General features: G+C 33.2%; 1 protein-coding gene across 1 annotated transcript in view; it reads left to right on the top strand.

Moving 5' to 3' along the window:
* Nucleotides 1-2046: 2046 nt before the first annotated feature.
* The window catches only part of LOTGIDRAFT_156153 (hypothetical protein), a gene marked incomplete at both ends in the record, with an annotated part of 42917 nt that continues 25462 nt past the window's right edge, over nt 2047-19501 (top strand). The window contains 3 exons of the mRNA XM_009046173.1: nt 2047-2142; nt 8227-8435; nt 12882-13222. Of these exons, the coding sequence (XP_009044421.1) occupies nt 2047-2142; nt 8227-8435; nt 12882-13222 (646 nt within the window). The remainder of the gene's footprint in view (nt 2143-8226; nt 8436-12881; nt 13223-19501) is intronic.

Below are 19501 nucleotides of genomic sequence, written 5' to 3'. Positions count from 1 at the left end.
AATAAAACTTCATTAAAACACATAGCGCATTCTTATAAAACTCTCCTTTTCAAAAAATATACTCCGTGTTTACAACACAGTCCCACAAAGTAGGACGTAAAACTCCATTCCATTTCAATCCTTTACATTATTTACATTTACAATTTGTAAATGAGAATTTAGCAAAATACTGTCAAAAAAAGAAATAAATAAATAAAAATAGTGACAATACAAAACGTAAACAAGTCCCGAAAAATAGGACGTAAAACTCCATTCCATTTCAATTCTACGGAAGCTCAAATACGACATCTTTTTTTAAATGTTCTCATTTCTTTACTTTATTTAGATTTTCAATTTGTAAATGAGAGTTTAGCTAAAGAGCGTGAAAATAATTGAAGGAGTAATGATTAAGAATTAGAGGGGTTAAGAGCCCAACGAACACCTCGATCAAACGATTAAGTGTTTAACTTGTGAAGGGGTTAATATTAACCCCTAGGGCCCGACTAGTAAATTTCTTAAGAAGAAAATAAAGGGAGAACTTGAACCACTCGAGAATTTTGAATGACAAAACAAAATCAAGGTGTTTTGAGCTGACATTGATCCGAGTGACTTCAAGATTTTTTTAAAAAATACGTTGAAAATGTTAGTGATATGGGTTAAAATCTGATACCGGGTCTACTCTGGGAAGCACTGGGCGAGGTATAAAAAATTCTTATCTTGAGGAAGATTCGAATCCACAGCACATAATCGCATGACAGACAACAATCCAACTCGCTACCGACTGAACTATATCTTGCTTATATATATAAAAAAGCAAGACTCATAATATCTGTAGAATTTTGCATTTCCAAATGAAACGTTAAACCCGTATGTGGACTCCACAAAATGTAAGAAAGAGTTGTGGAATCCAAATTCGTCTGAGATTATTTTTCAATTTTTCGTTTCAATTGTTTTTTAAAACTACTGTATATAAAAAAACTAAATTAATTATGTTAAAAATTCACCATTACACACTGCATGGCATTGTCAGTTAGATTCAACATATTTTCTTATTGACCAAACTCTTCCTGAATTTCGGATCCAAAATCCTGCTCAAGACAGCTAGGGTTTGAAAATGGAGGTTAACTTTCCATTATTGGATTACAGTCGTATGGAAAGTAAACGAAATCATTGAGCGAGAGTTTTCTGTCATGATACGAACATTTTTATAAATATATAGAAAGGGATAATACACAATTTAAACTCTTATTCAGGTGTTTCTATGGGGTTATTTGTTTATGTAATTCACGGCGCAGACTGAAAAAGAATTCTGATACATAAAAGGGCACGTTATAGTTTTGACCAACGACTGGAATTCGCTGCAGCGCCCTTGAAAATGAGGGCTTTGTATAGGGGCAATGATATTGTTTGCCTTTGTCGAGTACCTTTAAATATATGTTTACATTCCTTTTAATCTGTAGCCTATTGTCAGGTGCTGAGATTCTTTTCATTATGATTGACAGGTTTGATTGACGTGGGGTGTTCATTACAGGCCTATTAAGATCGCCACGGACCAATAAGAACGCTTAACACGAGGTGTGAGGAATCCTACCGCGCGCTCATTACCACTGGAACTTTCAATAGCGACATATGAAAAGACGTTTCGTCACATTATGCCCCGCCTACTTCGTCGTCGTAGTCGATTGAAACAGATGAAAATAACATTCGTTTATGGTTCCTAAACATTTGTATTCAAAACTATCTCTTCTCTCGTGTGCTCGGAGATTCTTAGAAAACAAAAAATAGCTTATCTATATCGGTGACATTTTCTGAATTCTTGGATTTTTGAGTGACATAGACTCTGGTGAAGTTGGAATCGGGAAGCGAAGTTACTTCGTTGTAGAAATCTTCGAAAAGTACGTTGGAATAAGAACTATAAGCGACTTCAAAATACGTGTCAATATTTCGAAAGTGTGTTACAAATTTTAACGGAATATTGGACCTGTCACAAAAGGGTTAAAATCAGTTGTGTTTAAGGGGTTAACGATTCCAATACCCTTCATAGGGTTTAGTGACGACTTTCTTAGAATGGTAGAAAAACCAATGATGCCTCTGTCTTCAGAATCAGGCATGCAAGGACAGGGAACTTGTTCGGATATTATTCCTTTGGATTGCTATGCACGGGTACGTATCTTTTGTGGAAATCTAAGGCCACGGCCTGTCCTTTCGAGAGCTGTCAAGAAATATTTCTTATGAACGTTTTCGGAAAATATGTCACTATTTTCTGTTAAAATTGTTTTTGATTGGTGACATAGTTTTGTTTTTTTTTCATTTTCAAAAAAACACCATGATTTAAAAAAATGTCAAATTGTAGGTAATTGAATAATGAGTCTATTAGGAGAAATTTTAATTCCTCTTCCAATGCTGCCGAGAGTTGTCAAGACCCGTGTCCTTATTAAAGAACCATAATGTCTTGTATATAATGTATTACAAGAAGTGGTAAAATATATTCTAAAAAAATTTGATTCAAAATTGACATCAATATTGTAAATTGTTACTCTAACTTTTAGAAACTCGGTTTTTGCTTTCGAGGACTGCAAAGCCCATAACCTTAAGAAAGTATTAAACCCTTCTAGAAATTTTCGCCAATTTGTAACTAAATTTCATTTAATTTTGTGTAATTTATCTCCAACGGATAAAATAAGATTCTGGTAATTCATGTAGCCTATACTCATGGATATTAGAAATAACAAGAGTTGCTTTCAGTGCCACGGTCTATGCTTTCGAAAGCTATCATTACTTAAAATTATTTAGGAATGTGTCTATTTTGTTACCAAAATTCATTTAATTCGGTATCATATTTCTTAAATTGACTTATTCATTTACAAAATAAACGAATAAAACGTTTTCACTTTGGACTTGAAATTGGTATTTTGCTATATCTAAGCTGTTTATTTGAAATTATGTGGACAATTCATTCTTGTAGCCGAATTCATTGAATTCTACAGACAAATACAACAATTTGAATTGTATTTATGAAAATTGTATTCAAGATATTCTTGTCAAAGATTTAAGAAATATAGGGTTTGTTTTTTAAGGATTGTTATATTATTACAAGCTTATAGTTTGTTTTGTTAAATAACGAAATAAAAAATAACTGAACAGGATTTCTGTAATGAAATGATGACAAATTAACTGAGATGACAAGTTGGTGAACACAATGTTACTATAGTGTTTAAAACTATGCCCTAATATACATTCTGTTCAATGTTCATAAGAAAATTTGATACTATGTTCATAAAAAATTTAAAGATGTGTTCATAAATAACTTTTAAATATGTTCATTATCAATAAAAAAACATGTTCAGGAGAAAGTGAAAATATTCTCATAACAAAATTAAAGTCAGGTTTATGAAAAAATATAAAGAAAATCTTCTGAAGAAATTTTACAAAATATGTTCATAAGAAAATAGTCAAAATATACTCTAATGTTCTCAAAATATTAAAACAGGCTTCAATTCTAAAAATATTTAAACTTGCTCTAATGTTCTCTGAATTAAAACATGCTTTTAAGATTTTAAAACATGCTCCAATGTTCTCACGAATATTAAAATATGCTCTTATGTAAAAGATGTTCAATTTTTTTCAAAATATTAAAACATGTTCTTATATTTATAAGAAATTATATCAAAATATAATAAAGCCGTGTTCTCAAAATATCAAAACATGCTGCATATCAATAATGAAATATATAATGTTCCCATGTTCTCATAAACATTCTCTCATATTTATAAGAAATGTTCAAACATGCTGCATATCAATAATGAAATATATAATGTTCCCATGTTCTCATAAACATTCTCTCATATTTATAAGAAATGTTCAAACATGCTGCATATCAATAATGAAATATATAATGTTCCCATGTTCTCATAAACATTCTCTCATATTTATAAGAAATGTTCAAACATGATCTTGCATAAAACATGTTTTTATATTTACAAGAAATTATATCAAAATATTAAAAAGCCATGTTCTCAAAATATTAAATATATAAAAAAAATGCTCCTAGGTAAACACACTTTAGAATATAATAATATATAAAATTGGCAGGTATCGTCTTACGATGTCTATTATAAACTTCAAATTTGTCAAAATGTTTTATAAAATATATGAATGGGTTTTGAGAGAGTCTCGGGTATTCAAAGGATGGTTAAATACTCATTCATTCATTCATTCATTCATATTTTTTATTCATTCATAATTTTGTTTTACTATAGTTTTTGCGTATAAGATTGATAGTTTTTTTTGCTTCGGCATTAACTATGTGGACGCTCTGAATTGCATAGCTGTATCAGGTGTTCGCTTTAACCTGGCAACTCTTTTAGAAGCACCTAACAGCAAGCATAGACGTTTATTTTGACTTATTATGTAAGACAACTTCGATTAGAATAACTTGCAGACCTAACTGGAATTCCAACCTGCAACTCGTCAAAGTTCTAGCAGACGCCTGGCTTTAATCAATTGGTGTTCGTTGTTGTTCAAATTCAAACACCTTGGTGGGCTTGCTGTTTTCTTGAAATCTAAAAATTTCCCTTATAGCACACTTTTGAGCCATACTTGTCTTCTTGAGAATATAAATTGCAAAGTAATGTTTCGTTTTTTTTTTGCCAATATCAGTAGTCGAATCGTAAGACTTTAAACTACATTTTATTCAATTCTGAAATGCACAGAATTTCCCTCATTGTACAGTGCATATTTTTATAAGAACTATCAGGAGATCTACAGAAATGACTTGTGAAAATGAATGAAAATAAGAAATTTTAAACCGTAGATCATAACTATAGAGTTATACATAATATAACACCATGGGCGCCACTGTCTACATATTGAGAGAAATGTTAGTGGTCTGTGTCCAAATTTCAAAATCAGAAGTCGTCTGCGAACAATCATCGTATGTCACTCATTATCCTTATTGTCTGGTGTTACAAAAAGCATAAACAAGATCGGTAGATAAGAAATCTAATGACCGTTTGATTAAGTAACGTAGTAGGAATTGTGGTCTGTATCAAAAATTGAAAGATCGTCTGCTTCTCGTCTGCGAAGTGTCAAGCAGACGTTAATTTAATCAAATCCCGCCAATTTCCTAACTTCGTTTATTTTCTAAATAACCAGAGTAAAAATATCAACTTTATTAAAAGCTGGTGATAGGGTCGACGGTGAGTGCGGAATTTCATGGCTTCGGCTTCATTCGGCATCTTGTTAGTTCTGTGAAAGTGGAAGAAAAATTCAATATTTTGGCTTTGAAAATTATATCAACCAAAATTTGAAATTCCTCTGGAAAAATGAAATAATTGAGTAAATAAGTTTGAAGATGCACAACATAGGCGTATACCGAAATAACTTGCCTTGTGGAATCTCTAAGTTGAAAAGCCTAGTCGCAGAGTGGAACCGGGAGAAATGAGCATTATTTTTTGCTGATTGTAATGGACAACTCTCTCAAAATTGTTTCAGGTAAATTCCACATTCAAGATGACATTTTTTCGAAAATATCTCCCTACTCATGGAATGGCGAATTGATTTTCATGTATATAGGTCTTAAATTTCTTCAAGCTATTTTTGATTTTTCTGAGATTTCTTTTGATTTTTGTATAGTCATAAATGAAAAAGAATATTTAAAAAAACGAATCGAAATATCGAGGAATACTTTTTTGATTATTTTTTCAAACAATGGCGACCATATTAATGATTAAAACAAGAACAAGGCATTTAGTACTTTGAAGTAACTAACTTTTTCTTTGATGGTACCGTCGTGTCTAGATTGGAATTAAATTACATCTACTCCTTACAATTGAATTGTGCTGGTCCTTTCTCCTATTGGACACAAACTTTCAGGTTTTGTTGAAATTGTGACGGTTCAAAAAATTCCAATTTATTGCATTGTATTTAAAGGGGTAGTAAAGAGGTTTTCTAAACTTTTTAAGTATAAAGGAAAAACATCAATTTATACCATTTCAATTTCAATTTTCTCTGAGATAACTTGTCATGCCTGTCTACTACAGTTCTTAAGACGTAAAACTCCATTCTTTAGTACAACCTGTCTGAACCTGAGACCTGTGTTAACCTACGCCCTATCAAGCTATAAGATTTGTCCCATTTGAAGACGTAAAATTCCATTTTCATTCCAAGTTCTATTATATATTCTCTGTGCATATCAAGCCGTGGATTTGTCTCGACCCGAATATACACTACATGCTATGAAGCTGACAGATTTGAGTAAATAGAAAAATAAATACATGAAGTGCATGTGATTAATGGTTTTATCAGCTTGCAGTTTGATATCCTACTGTGTACTATCCTACTCTATTGACATATTCTATATAACGAACTGCGTCTTATACCTTGACTTTATCACGCACTATTCTTATATTGCGGACGTTTTTAAATAGAGCGATTTTAATGGATTGAACGCTAGAGCATATGTAAATACATTTTCACAAAGGCAAGCTACTACGAACTGCGTCTAATACCTTGACTGCAATAGCTACTTTTCATGGAATGCGACGGTTGGATTGGATTAAACGCTACCCGATACAGCCAACCAGAGCCCTCGACAGACAGTACATTTCTCTGTGTGTAATTGAGGGCTATAACTGCGTTTCCACTGACAATTGTGAAAGAAAGCTAGCTCTAAGCACTTCACTGAGTAAACGAAAGCCGGCTTTCATTTGGCCCCCGATAAATTGCCGAACGAGAAAAGCTTCAATTGCCGAACCGTAACGGTTCCCGAACGCTAACGGTTCGGCAATTTGTCAGTGGAAACACAAAAAAGCCGGCTCTTATGTCAGTGGAAACACAGTTTATAATTCACTGTATTCGGTAGCGTACAATCCAATCAAATCGTTGCATCTACAAGCTGACGTGATACAAAAAGGCTGCTATTGCAGTCAAGATATGAGACGTGTTTGAGGTCCACAATTTCATTAGGTCAATAGGGTACAGAACAGTAGGATATAAAATTCCATTTTATTTCATTAGTCCAATAAGATACAGAACAGTAGGATATAAAACTCTATTTCATTTCATTAGACCAATAAGATACAGAACAGTAGGATATAAAACTCTATTTCATTTCATTAGTCCAATAAGGTACAGAACAGTAGGATATAAAATTCCATTTCATTTCATTAGTCCAATAAGATACAGAACAGTAGGATATAAAATTCCATTTCATTTCATTAGTCCAATAAGATACAGAACAGTAGGATATAAACAAATTTCATTTAATTCACTTCAATCGTAGAGATTTTCCCTTAACTTTGACTACTTAAGCTGTTGCCTGTTACAAAACGCATTATAAATCAACCGTGGTAATATTTTCATAACATTTAGCAATAAAATCATATAGCATGCAGTATATGTGAATAATACCTTGATGTACAAACAATTACATTAATATTATTCAAAGTTTACAATAATAAAATATTTTCACTGTTAAAATAGTGCTCAATACATCAATTGTAGAGCGATATAGAAATACCATTGTTAAAATAGAGCTCAATATATCAATTTTAGAACGATATAGAAATACCACTGTTAAAATAGAGCTCAATACATCACTTGTAGAGCGATATAGAAATACCACTGTTAAAATAGTGCTCAATATATCAATTGTAGAGCGATATAGAAATACCACTGTTAAAATAGTGCTCAATACATCACTTGTAGAGCGATATAGAAATACCACTGTTAAAATAGTGCTCAATATATCAATTGTAGAGCGATATAGAAATACCACTGTTAAAATAGTGCTCAATACATCAATTGTAGAGAGATATAGAAATACCACTGTTAAAATAGTGCTCAGTACATCAATTGTAGAGCGATATAGAAATACCACTGTTAAAAAAGAGCTCAATATATCAATTGTAGAGCGATATAGAAATACCACTGTTAAAATAGAACTCAATACATCAATTGTAGAGCGATATAGAAATACCACTGTTAAAATAGAACTCAATACATCAATTGTAGAGCGATATAGAAATACCACTGTTAAAATAGTGCTCAATACAACAATTGTAGAGCGATATAGAAATACCACTGTTAAAATAGTTCTCAATATATCATTTGTAGAGCGATATAGAAATATTAAAACAAAACTTGAATCATGTTGTTACTCAGAGTTTCACGCTATGCGATCTTCAGACAACTGTTCAAAGACCAAACAGAGTCTTCCAAGCTCATTTCATCTATTATATTTTTCAGAGACCGGGATTAGAAGTGCCGTTAGAAGACTCAGCATGGATCTGTGCTGGGTGCGGAGGTCGAATCTGCGACAGATTTTACTTGATGGCGGTGGACAAACAATGGCACGTGCAGTGTTTAAAATGTTCCGACTGTAAACTGCCACTAGATTCCGAACTCACGTGCTTTGCTCGAGATGGGTGTATATACTGCAAGGATGACTACTATAGGTAAGTTAATTTTTATCCTTGGGCCACCCTGTTGAGTTATCGCGAACTGCGTCTTATACCTTGACTGCAATAGCCACTCTTGTATCACGGAAAGCTGCATTTACAAACCTTCATGATACAAGTTAATTAAACAAGGTATAAGATGCAGTTCGTAATAGCTTGATAATTGTGAAGATTTAGTGATGGAAGGCAAACTATAATATGTGCATCCTGATTCCAGTTTAAGTCAGTTAACATTTCAGGCATGTTTATAGAATTATAAGAGAAAAACACCAAAACGTTGCACAAACTTTAACCAATGATTGTTAAATACAACTTCGTCTATATATCATACTTCAAATTGTTAAATGTCATATGAAGACTGGTTTGTAATTCTGGTCTGGATATACGAGGCTCCTTTATTATATCTAATTTTACATGGTCGATGTTATCTCACACGAAATGCACGTGCGTGTATACCTTTGTAGATAATGAAGTGATTGATATTTAACATTGTTTATCCTAAAATCAATCACAAGTTTTTGCAGTTCAATAACGAGAAACATGGTGACTTTGAATATTAATTTCTTCTCTTATCTCACACGAAATGCACATGTGTGCATGCAGACAAAAATAATTCGCTATCCCATTGAGTAACCACACGAAAACATGTTTGTTTTGAAATAACACTTCAACCAATACGCGAAAATCAAAATTTCTAATGCATCCATGTAGAAAAAGGAATAACATTTTGTTAACGTCGTCGTACGTGCATTCAGAAAGATTTTAAAAGGCAATGATGATATGATAGATAGATGAAATACACGTGCATTTGATAGATTGGGGGTAGATAACATGGTGTAATGAAATTATGTTTGAAAATTCACATAGATATATCAAATGTTTGCTTTGATATCCATGTGCACAGTATGCTCGTGCAATGCATACAAAATGCACACGTTAAAACCAAACAAAGTGTTTCATGTTGTATATCAACAAAGACAGATGCACGTGTGTGCGTTTTGTTATGCGTTTTCATTAACACATTTCTCTCTCTATATATATATAAACGTAACATTTGCTGAATAATATTTGAAATGTACGGATGAATGCTCGAGTGCGTATGAGAACAAATACACGCACATACATTTATCATAAAAAAAAAATTCAATAAATTTCATTAATTTCAAATTTTCAATTTGTATTGAACAAATTTGATACAGTGACCTCGTGGAAAAGTAGAAGTGTCAATTTTAATGGAAAACGTTAGCCTTGTTTGAAAATGTGTTAAAAGCATGGATGAATGCACGAGTGCTCAAGATATCGAATAAATGCAAATGAATCCAGTTTTGAATAAATTAAATGTATGCCATATAAATAAATATCAGAATTAATTGAAGATTGTAAAAAATATATAAAACTTGTAGAATTCTTTGATTGTACAAAATATACAGAAAAATATTATATATCGAAAACAGAATGAATGAATGAATGAATGAATGAATGAATGAATGAAATTAATTTAACTGATTCCAAAATATCAAGGAAATGTAAAAATTATTTGTTAAGTATCTCGATAAAAAGAAAAGAAGTGAAAAAATATTTGAATGAATGAATGATTTACAAATTAATCAAGACAAATCATCAAAGAAGTGAAAAAATCAATTTTCCCAGTAAAATGAAATGTTTTGAAGAATTAAGAACACAAGAAAGAAGGTTTAGAAATCTGATAGTAGAAGAAATCAGAAATAATCAAACCTAATTATTTATTTATAACCTAATACTCCGTACTACGCATTGATTTCCTAAACCTTCGATTTTTTGGCTGACCTGGCAAAGCGTCTTGCCGTTCGGATTGGACAATAAACCGAGGCCCTCTGTCAGTAGTGATCGGACGTGAAAAAGCGTCTAGTCGTTCGGATGATGATCAAACATCATTTATTTACAACCTAATACTCCGTACTCCGCATTGATTTCCTAAACCTTCGATTTTTAATTTTCGATTTTTCAATACAGATAACGGTTAAGGTGTAAATCTTTGAAATAAATGGGAGTTTTACATCCTAATGTTCTAGGCCTAATTGGAAATTACGACGAAATCGAGTTTTAAAACCAACTTTATTATATTATTAGGCTAATGTTTTGTACCTTATTTTAAAGAAATTCGTTTTCCAAAAAACCTTTCCATGTGCTCCCTTGGTATTTGGGGTGTCTTCTCCAGAATTTTAAACCAATGCACCCTTCGATACTTCATCTCAAGCGTGTTCACTATTCTCTTAACACATTGGTTCAGAAATGTACCCTTCGATTCTTTCGCCTATGTGTATTCACCGTTTCAAAATAGAAATTTTAATTACATCAAACCCCCATTCTTCTTTCGTTTTCTTTTTTGATTTCGTATTTACACAGTGGTAAGAAAGCACAAAAGAATAACGCATGACCAGAATAGTGGGAATCTTGACAAAGAAGAGAGCACAAAAGAGTTAGTTTTTGTAGCTTTAATTATTCATAAGCGATAATGAAACAAAACAAGTTTTCTGATAGCTTATGCTGCTGATTTTACCGTACGAAGTCTAAAAAAAACTCTGAAATAATTAAATTCCGTTAATCGATGATGCGGATTGCATTTACCGTAGTTTTTCTTAAAAGGCAAAATAAAAACGTGTTAGGTGTCCGTGTTTTCATCGTTATCTAGAGTAAGATTCGATCCTACATTTAAGGTACCGAAGCTCCGTTTGCTACAGACTGAAAAGTTAAAGATTGGCAGGAAGAAATCGGAAATTGCTATTATCCTGGCAAAAAATTTCCCTCATTGAACACTGCATAGCGCTTTCCGTCTTTGTTTGTCCGATATGTGTTGACCAGCACTAAAGCATCTACATATTTTAGACATTCATCATCGGGAACAGAAAGGTTTTGCCAGGACGCTTGGCTCATCCGTGATTTTCTTCGGCAGCTTCCAAAATCGGATGTTTATTATGTTATATACGGTAAAAATGGTGTCATTAAAACAATAAGTTCAGTTATCTCCACATCTCTAAACATTTATCATTAAATTTCATTTACATCCAGTTTTCTTTTTGAATATTTTATAAACTTATTGAAGATTTCAATGAAATTTATCGATCACAAAATATTGGAAAGATAAATCTAGGGCTTAGTCCGTATTTCTTCTCAAGTCTCTACCAAGTTCTTCAATTTAGAAGCGACGTCGAACCGCATCACGGAAGCATTGGTAGTGGCAGCATAAACCATCGTTGTTTTGAGGTGGGTTCTGTCGACCCTGTCCCCCAGTCAGTGATGCAGATAAGAGGGACTGACATGTTAAAAGTGTGTAGTCGTTCAGATCGGACAATAAACCGAGGCACCTTGTGCTACAAACGTTAAAGATCCCTCGACAGCCGAGCAAAATGTTTAAGTATCAAAAATTCGTATGAGAATTTTGATTAAAAGTTTACAAAGTTCATTTAAAAACACGATACAAAACTATTATCAAAATAAACCAAACTTGTTAATTCTTCCTCGCTCGGCCATATTTCTAGCGCGTTAAACTTCTTTCAAGTCGGCCTGAGTCTAAATTTTGATCTGTTGGTGGCTGTGGTTTACAAGATCGAAAAATAAACTGACATTTCCAGTCAAAATATTGACACTGTCACCGGATATGGCAACACACAAATTCTGGAATATCTGAGATTTGCTGATGGGAATTTAAAATAGTTTCGTTTTGTGTTTAGAACATGTACGTTTTTTAATGAACTGCTAAATGTCTTTAATTTAAAAGAAACAAGTATCTTTTAAACTAATTTGGCTTTGTAATATCTTACTTATATTTCTAAAAAACTTTTTTAAGATGTTCGAGAATAGTTTCGTTTTCTGTTAAAAAAAACCTGTTTAATGAACAGGGTAAATTATTTTATAGAAACCATTTGAAAAACCTTTTAGCTAAAAGAACTTTGTGTTCCTTTACAATTTGGATATTAATTTTTGTTCTTTTTTAAAAATTACAAATATAAATTTGTACGCAACCTTTAACTTCTCACGGATTTCTTTCCCAAATCTTAGCTTCCGTTAGCGTCGTCCGGCTTCCTGTTGCCATGTTACAGGGCAGTTTGATATGAATAAGTCAAGAGCAGACGATCCCATCTCTTTCCCGCCCTCGTCTAATCTATCATCGCCATGTTTAACGGTTCCGATTACATTCCAAACCCATTTCCTTATCACACTGTACCACAAAACGAAACTTTATCGTGTTAAAAAAATATTCTGAATAATATTTTGTTTTTGGATAAAAAATAATAATACTCATTTGACCTGTTTGAATAATTTCGTTTTCTGTTCAATAATATCAAAATTCTCTGCCTTTCATTTGCTGATGGTTTCCACGAGGACTGTAATCCCTTTTAACATGGTCGTTTTCATGAAAATTTTGAATAATTTTTCGTAACGTATATTCGTTTTCTATTTCAGACGTTTTGGAGTGAAAAGATGTGCACGGTGCCACCTTGGAATCGCTGCTAATGAACTTGTTATGAGAGCCCGAGACGTAGTGTATCATTTGTCCTGCTTCACGTGCAATGCGTGTAACCGACCTCTGACGACGGGCGAACAATTCGGAATGAAGGACCATCTAGTGTATTGTCGTACGGACTATGAAATGATGTTTCAAGGAGACTATATACCGAGCATGTCTCCCGGACTAGGCGGTCATCATCAGGGGCTACCCTACTATAACGGAGTCGGTGCCGTACAAAAAGGACGACCAAGGAAACGAAAAAGTCCGTGTCCAGAATTAGAACATTGTCCAATGGGTAAGTAGTTTATTTTGTCATCATCATCATCATCATCATCATCACCATCATCATCAATTTTACATTCCATCTTCAATATTATCATCATCATCATCATCATCATCATCATCATCATTCTAAGACTATCAATCTACACCACATAACATTTGCTGATGAATAATTATTGCAATGGTTCACCTCTTTACTGGAATGCACCGCCATATAGAAAACTAAACCGCAAACAACAACATTACATTCCAATACATTTTTAGAGTCATCTCGTGTTAAAAGTGGATAGGTTAATTTTTAGAATATGTCCAATATTTATGAAGCAATAGATAGTCAGGGCTAATTTTGGCCCATAAAGCTCATGTTTTGAATTTTAGGACCGAAGTTTTCAAGCAAAGATCATCGTCTCGTCGACCTCTTATGGGTCACACAAGAGCCCCTCATGCTGGGCATTATGTCTCCATGGCCCAAGGATATGTATAATGATAATAAGCAAATACCAGAGAGCAAACCGAAAAATAAATACTATTTTCACACCTTGTTGGCTGTTCACAGTCCGCAAACAATGAGTTCTTTACAATATAGGTTTAGTCTATTCTTGTTATTAAAATTTGATACATCGAAAGCAAATTTCAATACAATGTCCACTTGTTCGTGAAATTGTCGAGGTTTGGTCTCCAGAACAATGCTTGTTTACATACTATAAAACGAGGTGTGCCGAATACAAAAAACGGCCCCAAAACACCCTCGACGTACCGAGTGGGGTATTTTGATCAGGACCGTTACAATGGCGGTTGACTTCCCACGTTTAAGAAAAGAATCGTCAAGTTTCTTTCATCGGAATCGAATGACTCTATTTAAACAACTTGAGATTTGAAAATAAACAACGGTCACCTTTTGAAAATAAACTTTGCCTTTTTACAACTGTCCGTTACTATGGGGGGTCCAGCTCGCGTCGTCTGCGTTTAATCTGAATTCCCGCCGTTTTTCCCAAGGCAAGCAGAAATCAAATATCTATCGGCTGCTATGACGTCGTGTTCGGCAATATTCGTGGTTACATTTCTGATTTGACGTTGTGATCTCGAGCTGGTTCTCGTCTGCGATTTTTTGAATTATTTAATCTGAGATCAAGTTTGACACTAAGCCTTCGAAATCTTTTCCATGTCTGCTTCGAAAATTGGCCAGGACGTGACAAGATTGTAACCCTGGGAATTTTGAAGTTTTCGTAAGAAATCTGGTTAGTTTTACCGAAACTTATTGACATTTTGTGTAGATTTACTTTTGCTAAGGCGAGATGCATTTCGGACAGACATTATCTTTTTGTTTAATATTTTTCTTATCAAAAAATCAAGGACCACATAAAAAGCAAAATCAAGAAGATTGAGACTTTAACCGTGTAGGCGAAATCAATAAATTATTTTGCTGAAATGTGAGCAAGCGACTAAAATTGATTAATCCCATATTGTATAGGCTGTATCAGATAGCCATTAAACTGTATATCTATACACATAGTTAGTCATATCATCCCAACAAACTAGCTTCGTTAATCATATAATACATCCATCACTAATCATCCCAGGCCATATTCAGTTCCGTACAAATTCATGGCTTTGTTTTACTTCTGTGTAAGACGAAACGAAATGACATTTTGGAAATTAATATGTAATGCTTTTTATTTGAATTTATTTTATATTACTTTGAAATTTAATTATTTATTCATTTGAATAATTGTATTTATTATTTCCGTACAAATTTGTGATTTTATGGAACGCGAAACGAAAAAGATTGCTGAAGTATTATGAATACCAATTTTAATTGTTTAATTCATTCATTTATTTTCATTGATTCGTTCATCTATTTATAAATTAGAGATATTGAATCAGAAACTGAAACATGTTGTTATTCACAGTTTCACGCTGTGCTATCTACAGACAGATCGCTCTACTTTTTGAATTGAGCCATATTTTAACAGTGGAAATATTTTGTTATTGTATTTATGAATTATGCATGGTCTATCCGTTTTATACTTGAAACAAAATTTCTCTGCGTCTTGACACCTGATACCACTTTTCATCATGAAATACTTACTCACTTATGAGTGATATACTTCATCACGTGAAAAGCTCATTAGCTGCTACCAATGTTTCGATTGACACTCTACGATTGAGCTTCTCAGCCCAGCACCAAAATATACCCGCGTCCCATTGAATTTATCTTACAATTTGCTTTAAGTTTATACTTTTAAAATTCAAACTGTAATCAAATATTCAAAGGATGGTACAAATTCCGATGACAATCCGTAATGGATTACCACAAATCTGAGAAGGGTATTTACGTCAAAGTGGGCGGTCAAATCCGTAATTTTGATCTTTGACGATGAGCTAATAAGAGGCAACGTACAATTTTGACACACGTTTTGAAAAATTGGAATATCTTATTCTCACGTTAATGACAGACGAAACGAAACATTGACATACGCTTGAAAGAAATGGAGGATACCCAAACGTGTAATTTAAGACAACATTGGAATTTAGGTTCATAAGATCGGAATAGTTTTTTGTGTTTTTTGCATTAGAAATAAATACATACTATTGTTAACGCTTTGAACGCCACCCAAGATGCCGAGTTGCTTGAATAGGATAAAATCCTCGTTTATTTTTCTGTCAAGGCAGATTAAAGGCCCCTGTGCTAATTTAGGTGTTTAGGAGAACCCCGCCCCACCCCCTTTCTTTAAAGTCTTATGATATGTCTATTGGGTATTTGAAAGTAGATATGTTTAAGGATTCTAATTTATTTCTTTCTCTTTTTAAAGACGGTTGATTTTTGTGTATTTTTGTACAATGGTATTCAAAGGGTTAATTTAATAAGAGGTTATTAGGAAAGGTGTCGAAAAGTTAACCCTTTCAAGCCCCACACTCAGTTTTTTACCTCCCAATGCGACCTTAACGGGGTTGTTTTTTTGTCCCGTGGACGTTCATAGATTAAGTTTGAATGCGGGGCTAATTCCAGGCATCTGTTTATTTTTACTAATTGAGGTTAACCTTGAGTGCATTTACAAAAATTGAAAAACAGAAAAAGCGGATCCTCTATTTCAAATTTGAAAAATTGTAAAAAAAAAAATTCCTTTTTAGGGGGTTGTATTATATTCACGCTTAAATGAGCTAAAGAAAGGAAACAAAATTATGTATTATGTCCTATGTTTTTCGAAATTTGCCCCTCTGTCAATGTTTTTTTTTTTGAATTATTTACGAGTTCAAAAATTGAAACCTTATCCAATTAAAGTTTTCCACCCTGTCGAAATCGTACAAATTACTTTTGGAATAAGAAACAGTTCCCACGAAAAGAGCAATGTATAATTTTTAGTTTTGAGTCATTTTTTTGCAAAAAGAGCAAAATGAAGTCATCAAATGGTTGTTAGAAGTCGAGTCGAATTTGGAGCTTTGTGAAACGAGGCGATAGAAAACCTCACCTGAATTACGCAGTAATATGACAATTATAGGGACTCGACTCCCCAATTCCCCCTATTAATGTGATGTTTATTATTGAGACGGCAATTACCTGATCATTCCTCCGTCATTAAATGTCTGAGAGGAGACTGGCCCATTGTTACCCTCTTTACCCTACAATAATGTTATCATCAAATCAGCAGTCGTTATCAATGAATCAGACGTGTTGCTCACCTAGCGAAAATTAGGCGCGAAAATGAATAGTTTGCAAGCCGCCGAATAATTTCACTTTTGGTCGGACTTTTATAGTCGCGAACAATGAGACACTATTATAATGCATTCTTCGCAATCAATTTCATCTCTGTTATTCAAGGCTAAAATAAAATCTCCGCCATATTTGATTTTGACTGCGGGACGTCTTCTCGTTGTTTCTCTTCACGTCTGCTAATCCATGACGTCATGTAGCGAAATGACAATGTATCGATATCATCGCGAGATTTCGAAATGTGATCAAACTGCAACTTGCGATCAGTTTACAACGGAAGCTGTTTACGAGCAGATGTTTTTTAAACCTCACAAAACATTCGTCATTTTCTTTGTACCATTCGAGGACATCTGACCAGTTAATATATCTTGTGATTTTGAAAAGTAGCTATTGTCACGGTCTAGGCAAAATTTCCCTTATTGTACACTGATTAAGGTTTCATTTATTTTCTTTTTCAATTCGCAGTACATCAACCAATCTCAAATGCTACTAGGCCGATCCTAGCATTTGGCTCGACGTTTTTGTTCACTGATCGTTTTAAATGGCAACCACGATAGTAATATTGTTTCAGGGCCCTGCGTCACTCCTTGATCACTTAAATAACGAATAGAATAATTCCATATATCCTTAGGATCGGTTTAATATAGCATCAAACACCTGCGGGCTACAGACCGATTTAGAATATTAAATTCTTTAAACGGATTTATAACTGAAAAAGGAAGCTACAAAAGTGAAATGAACTTTTAAGTGTGTAAATACATTGTAAACAAAAAATAGAAAATCCTACGAACATTCTTATTTTTTCCCTGCGATTTGAAACATTTTGGAAAATTGTCCTTGTGATTTGAATAATGATTTTGAATAATGATTTGAATAATGATTTTGAATAATGATTTTTATAATGATTTTGAATAATGATTTTATAATGATTTCAATAATGATTTTTACAAATTTGCTCAGTTGAATAATGATATTAAAACTAAGAGTTTGAGAGGCGAATATCGAACTGTAAGTAATCCTATTGATTTGAAAACGGAAAGTAAAACTTTATGTAAATTTTCTCCTTATGATTTGAAAACCGGAAGTAAAATTTAATGTAAATTTTCTCCTTGTTATTGACCACAATCTTTAATAAAACAAAAGAATATTGGTGTTATGTCTACTCGAGAAGGGAATATAAAGACTAGTATAGAGAAATAAACTGAAAGTAAACTCTCAGCTTGGAGATGAAAGAAAAGCAGTTGTTACTATAAATAGAACAGACTAATTAGCGAATGTAACCAGCTGTACTCGGCATAGATTTTTCTTTTTTTTTTTCTCTCGGTTGGTTTTACTGTGATTGTTAAAATTGTTAAAGGTATCTGTTCGATCACTGTACTTTATGGACAAAATTTTGAGTTCTGAACAGTTTTTGTAGAGCTTGGTTCGAGGGGTTTTAGGCGCGTTCGATTTGATTACTTTGTTGGTTGAAGGCTTTTAAAGTTACCCGTTCGATTATTGTACTTTATGGACATAGATTTTTTAATTTTTCGGCAGAGCTTGGTTCAAGGGTTTTGAGGGGCGTTCGATTTTATTGCCCCAGTTAGTTACATTGAACTGTTGTATAAATTCTTAAAGATATCAGTTCGATTACTGTACTGTATGGGCTTATTTGTGAACAGTTTTAATATGCTTTTGTGGCTTATTTCATGGGATTACCCTCCAAATGATAGCGTTCGAACTGTAGTGGTTCGAATCTATAAATGCCAATAGAAATATTTGCAATATTCTGCCACAACCAGTGCTTTTCTGGTCCTGAACACAGTCCTGCCTCAATTCGGAGCACATTTTCCATGGCATCGTCTTCAACAAAAGATATCCAATGTCTTCATATATAATACGCGTTAAAGAATCAATTTCGCCCTTTGTTGTCGACAGTGTGCTTGTATTTACTATATGGAATATTAATATCGAAGTTTAGAACGATCAATTGCAGGAATTATAGTCTGAGACGGTTCCAGCACGTTTCCAGGATCATCTGATCTTAACCCAGATGATCTTGGACCTCCAGGAATTGATTTCCAAAGATGACAACTTTCGCATTCCGAGACACATCGATTTTTCCTTCTTCTTTGATAAATTTCTGAATTTTTTTTATGAAATTTATTTTGTTACATTTTATCATTAATGAATATCAAAAATCGAATTACCATCATAACTTTGTAGATTTGTCATTAAAAATATAGAGTTTTTTTTCTTTAATTTAGTTTTTCTTTCAACAGAAAATTAGGTCATTAAACTTCATATTATATTCAATTCTTCTACTGTTGATTTACACCCTCTAGGTCGGCTTGGAACATATTTGAACTAGAAACCCTTTACACTCTCTAGGACGGCTTCCGACTTTCTATTTCAGTATAAATTGTTCACAAGACAATAAGACAAATGGAAAAGATTAAGAAAATAAAACCTTGTATCCAAAGTATCCAAAATCCTTCAAACCCTTTATGATGGCTATCATTTGGAAATATAATGTTAAAAACGAAGTAAGACAAATGGAAGAGATTTAGAAAATAAAACAGAAGAGTTGTTTATTTATCT

The sequence above is a fragment of the Lottia gigantea genome, assembly GCF_000327385.1.
Source record: "Lottia gigantea unplaced genomic scaffold LOTGIsca_10, whole genome shotgun sequence".
Lineage (NCBI taxonomy): Eukaryota > Metazoa > Mollusca > Gastropoda > Lottiidae > Lottia > Lottia gigantea.
The sequence above is the reverse complement of the archived record's forward strand: the minus strand, read 5'-3'. Positions and strand labels throughout refer to the sequence as shown.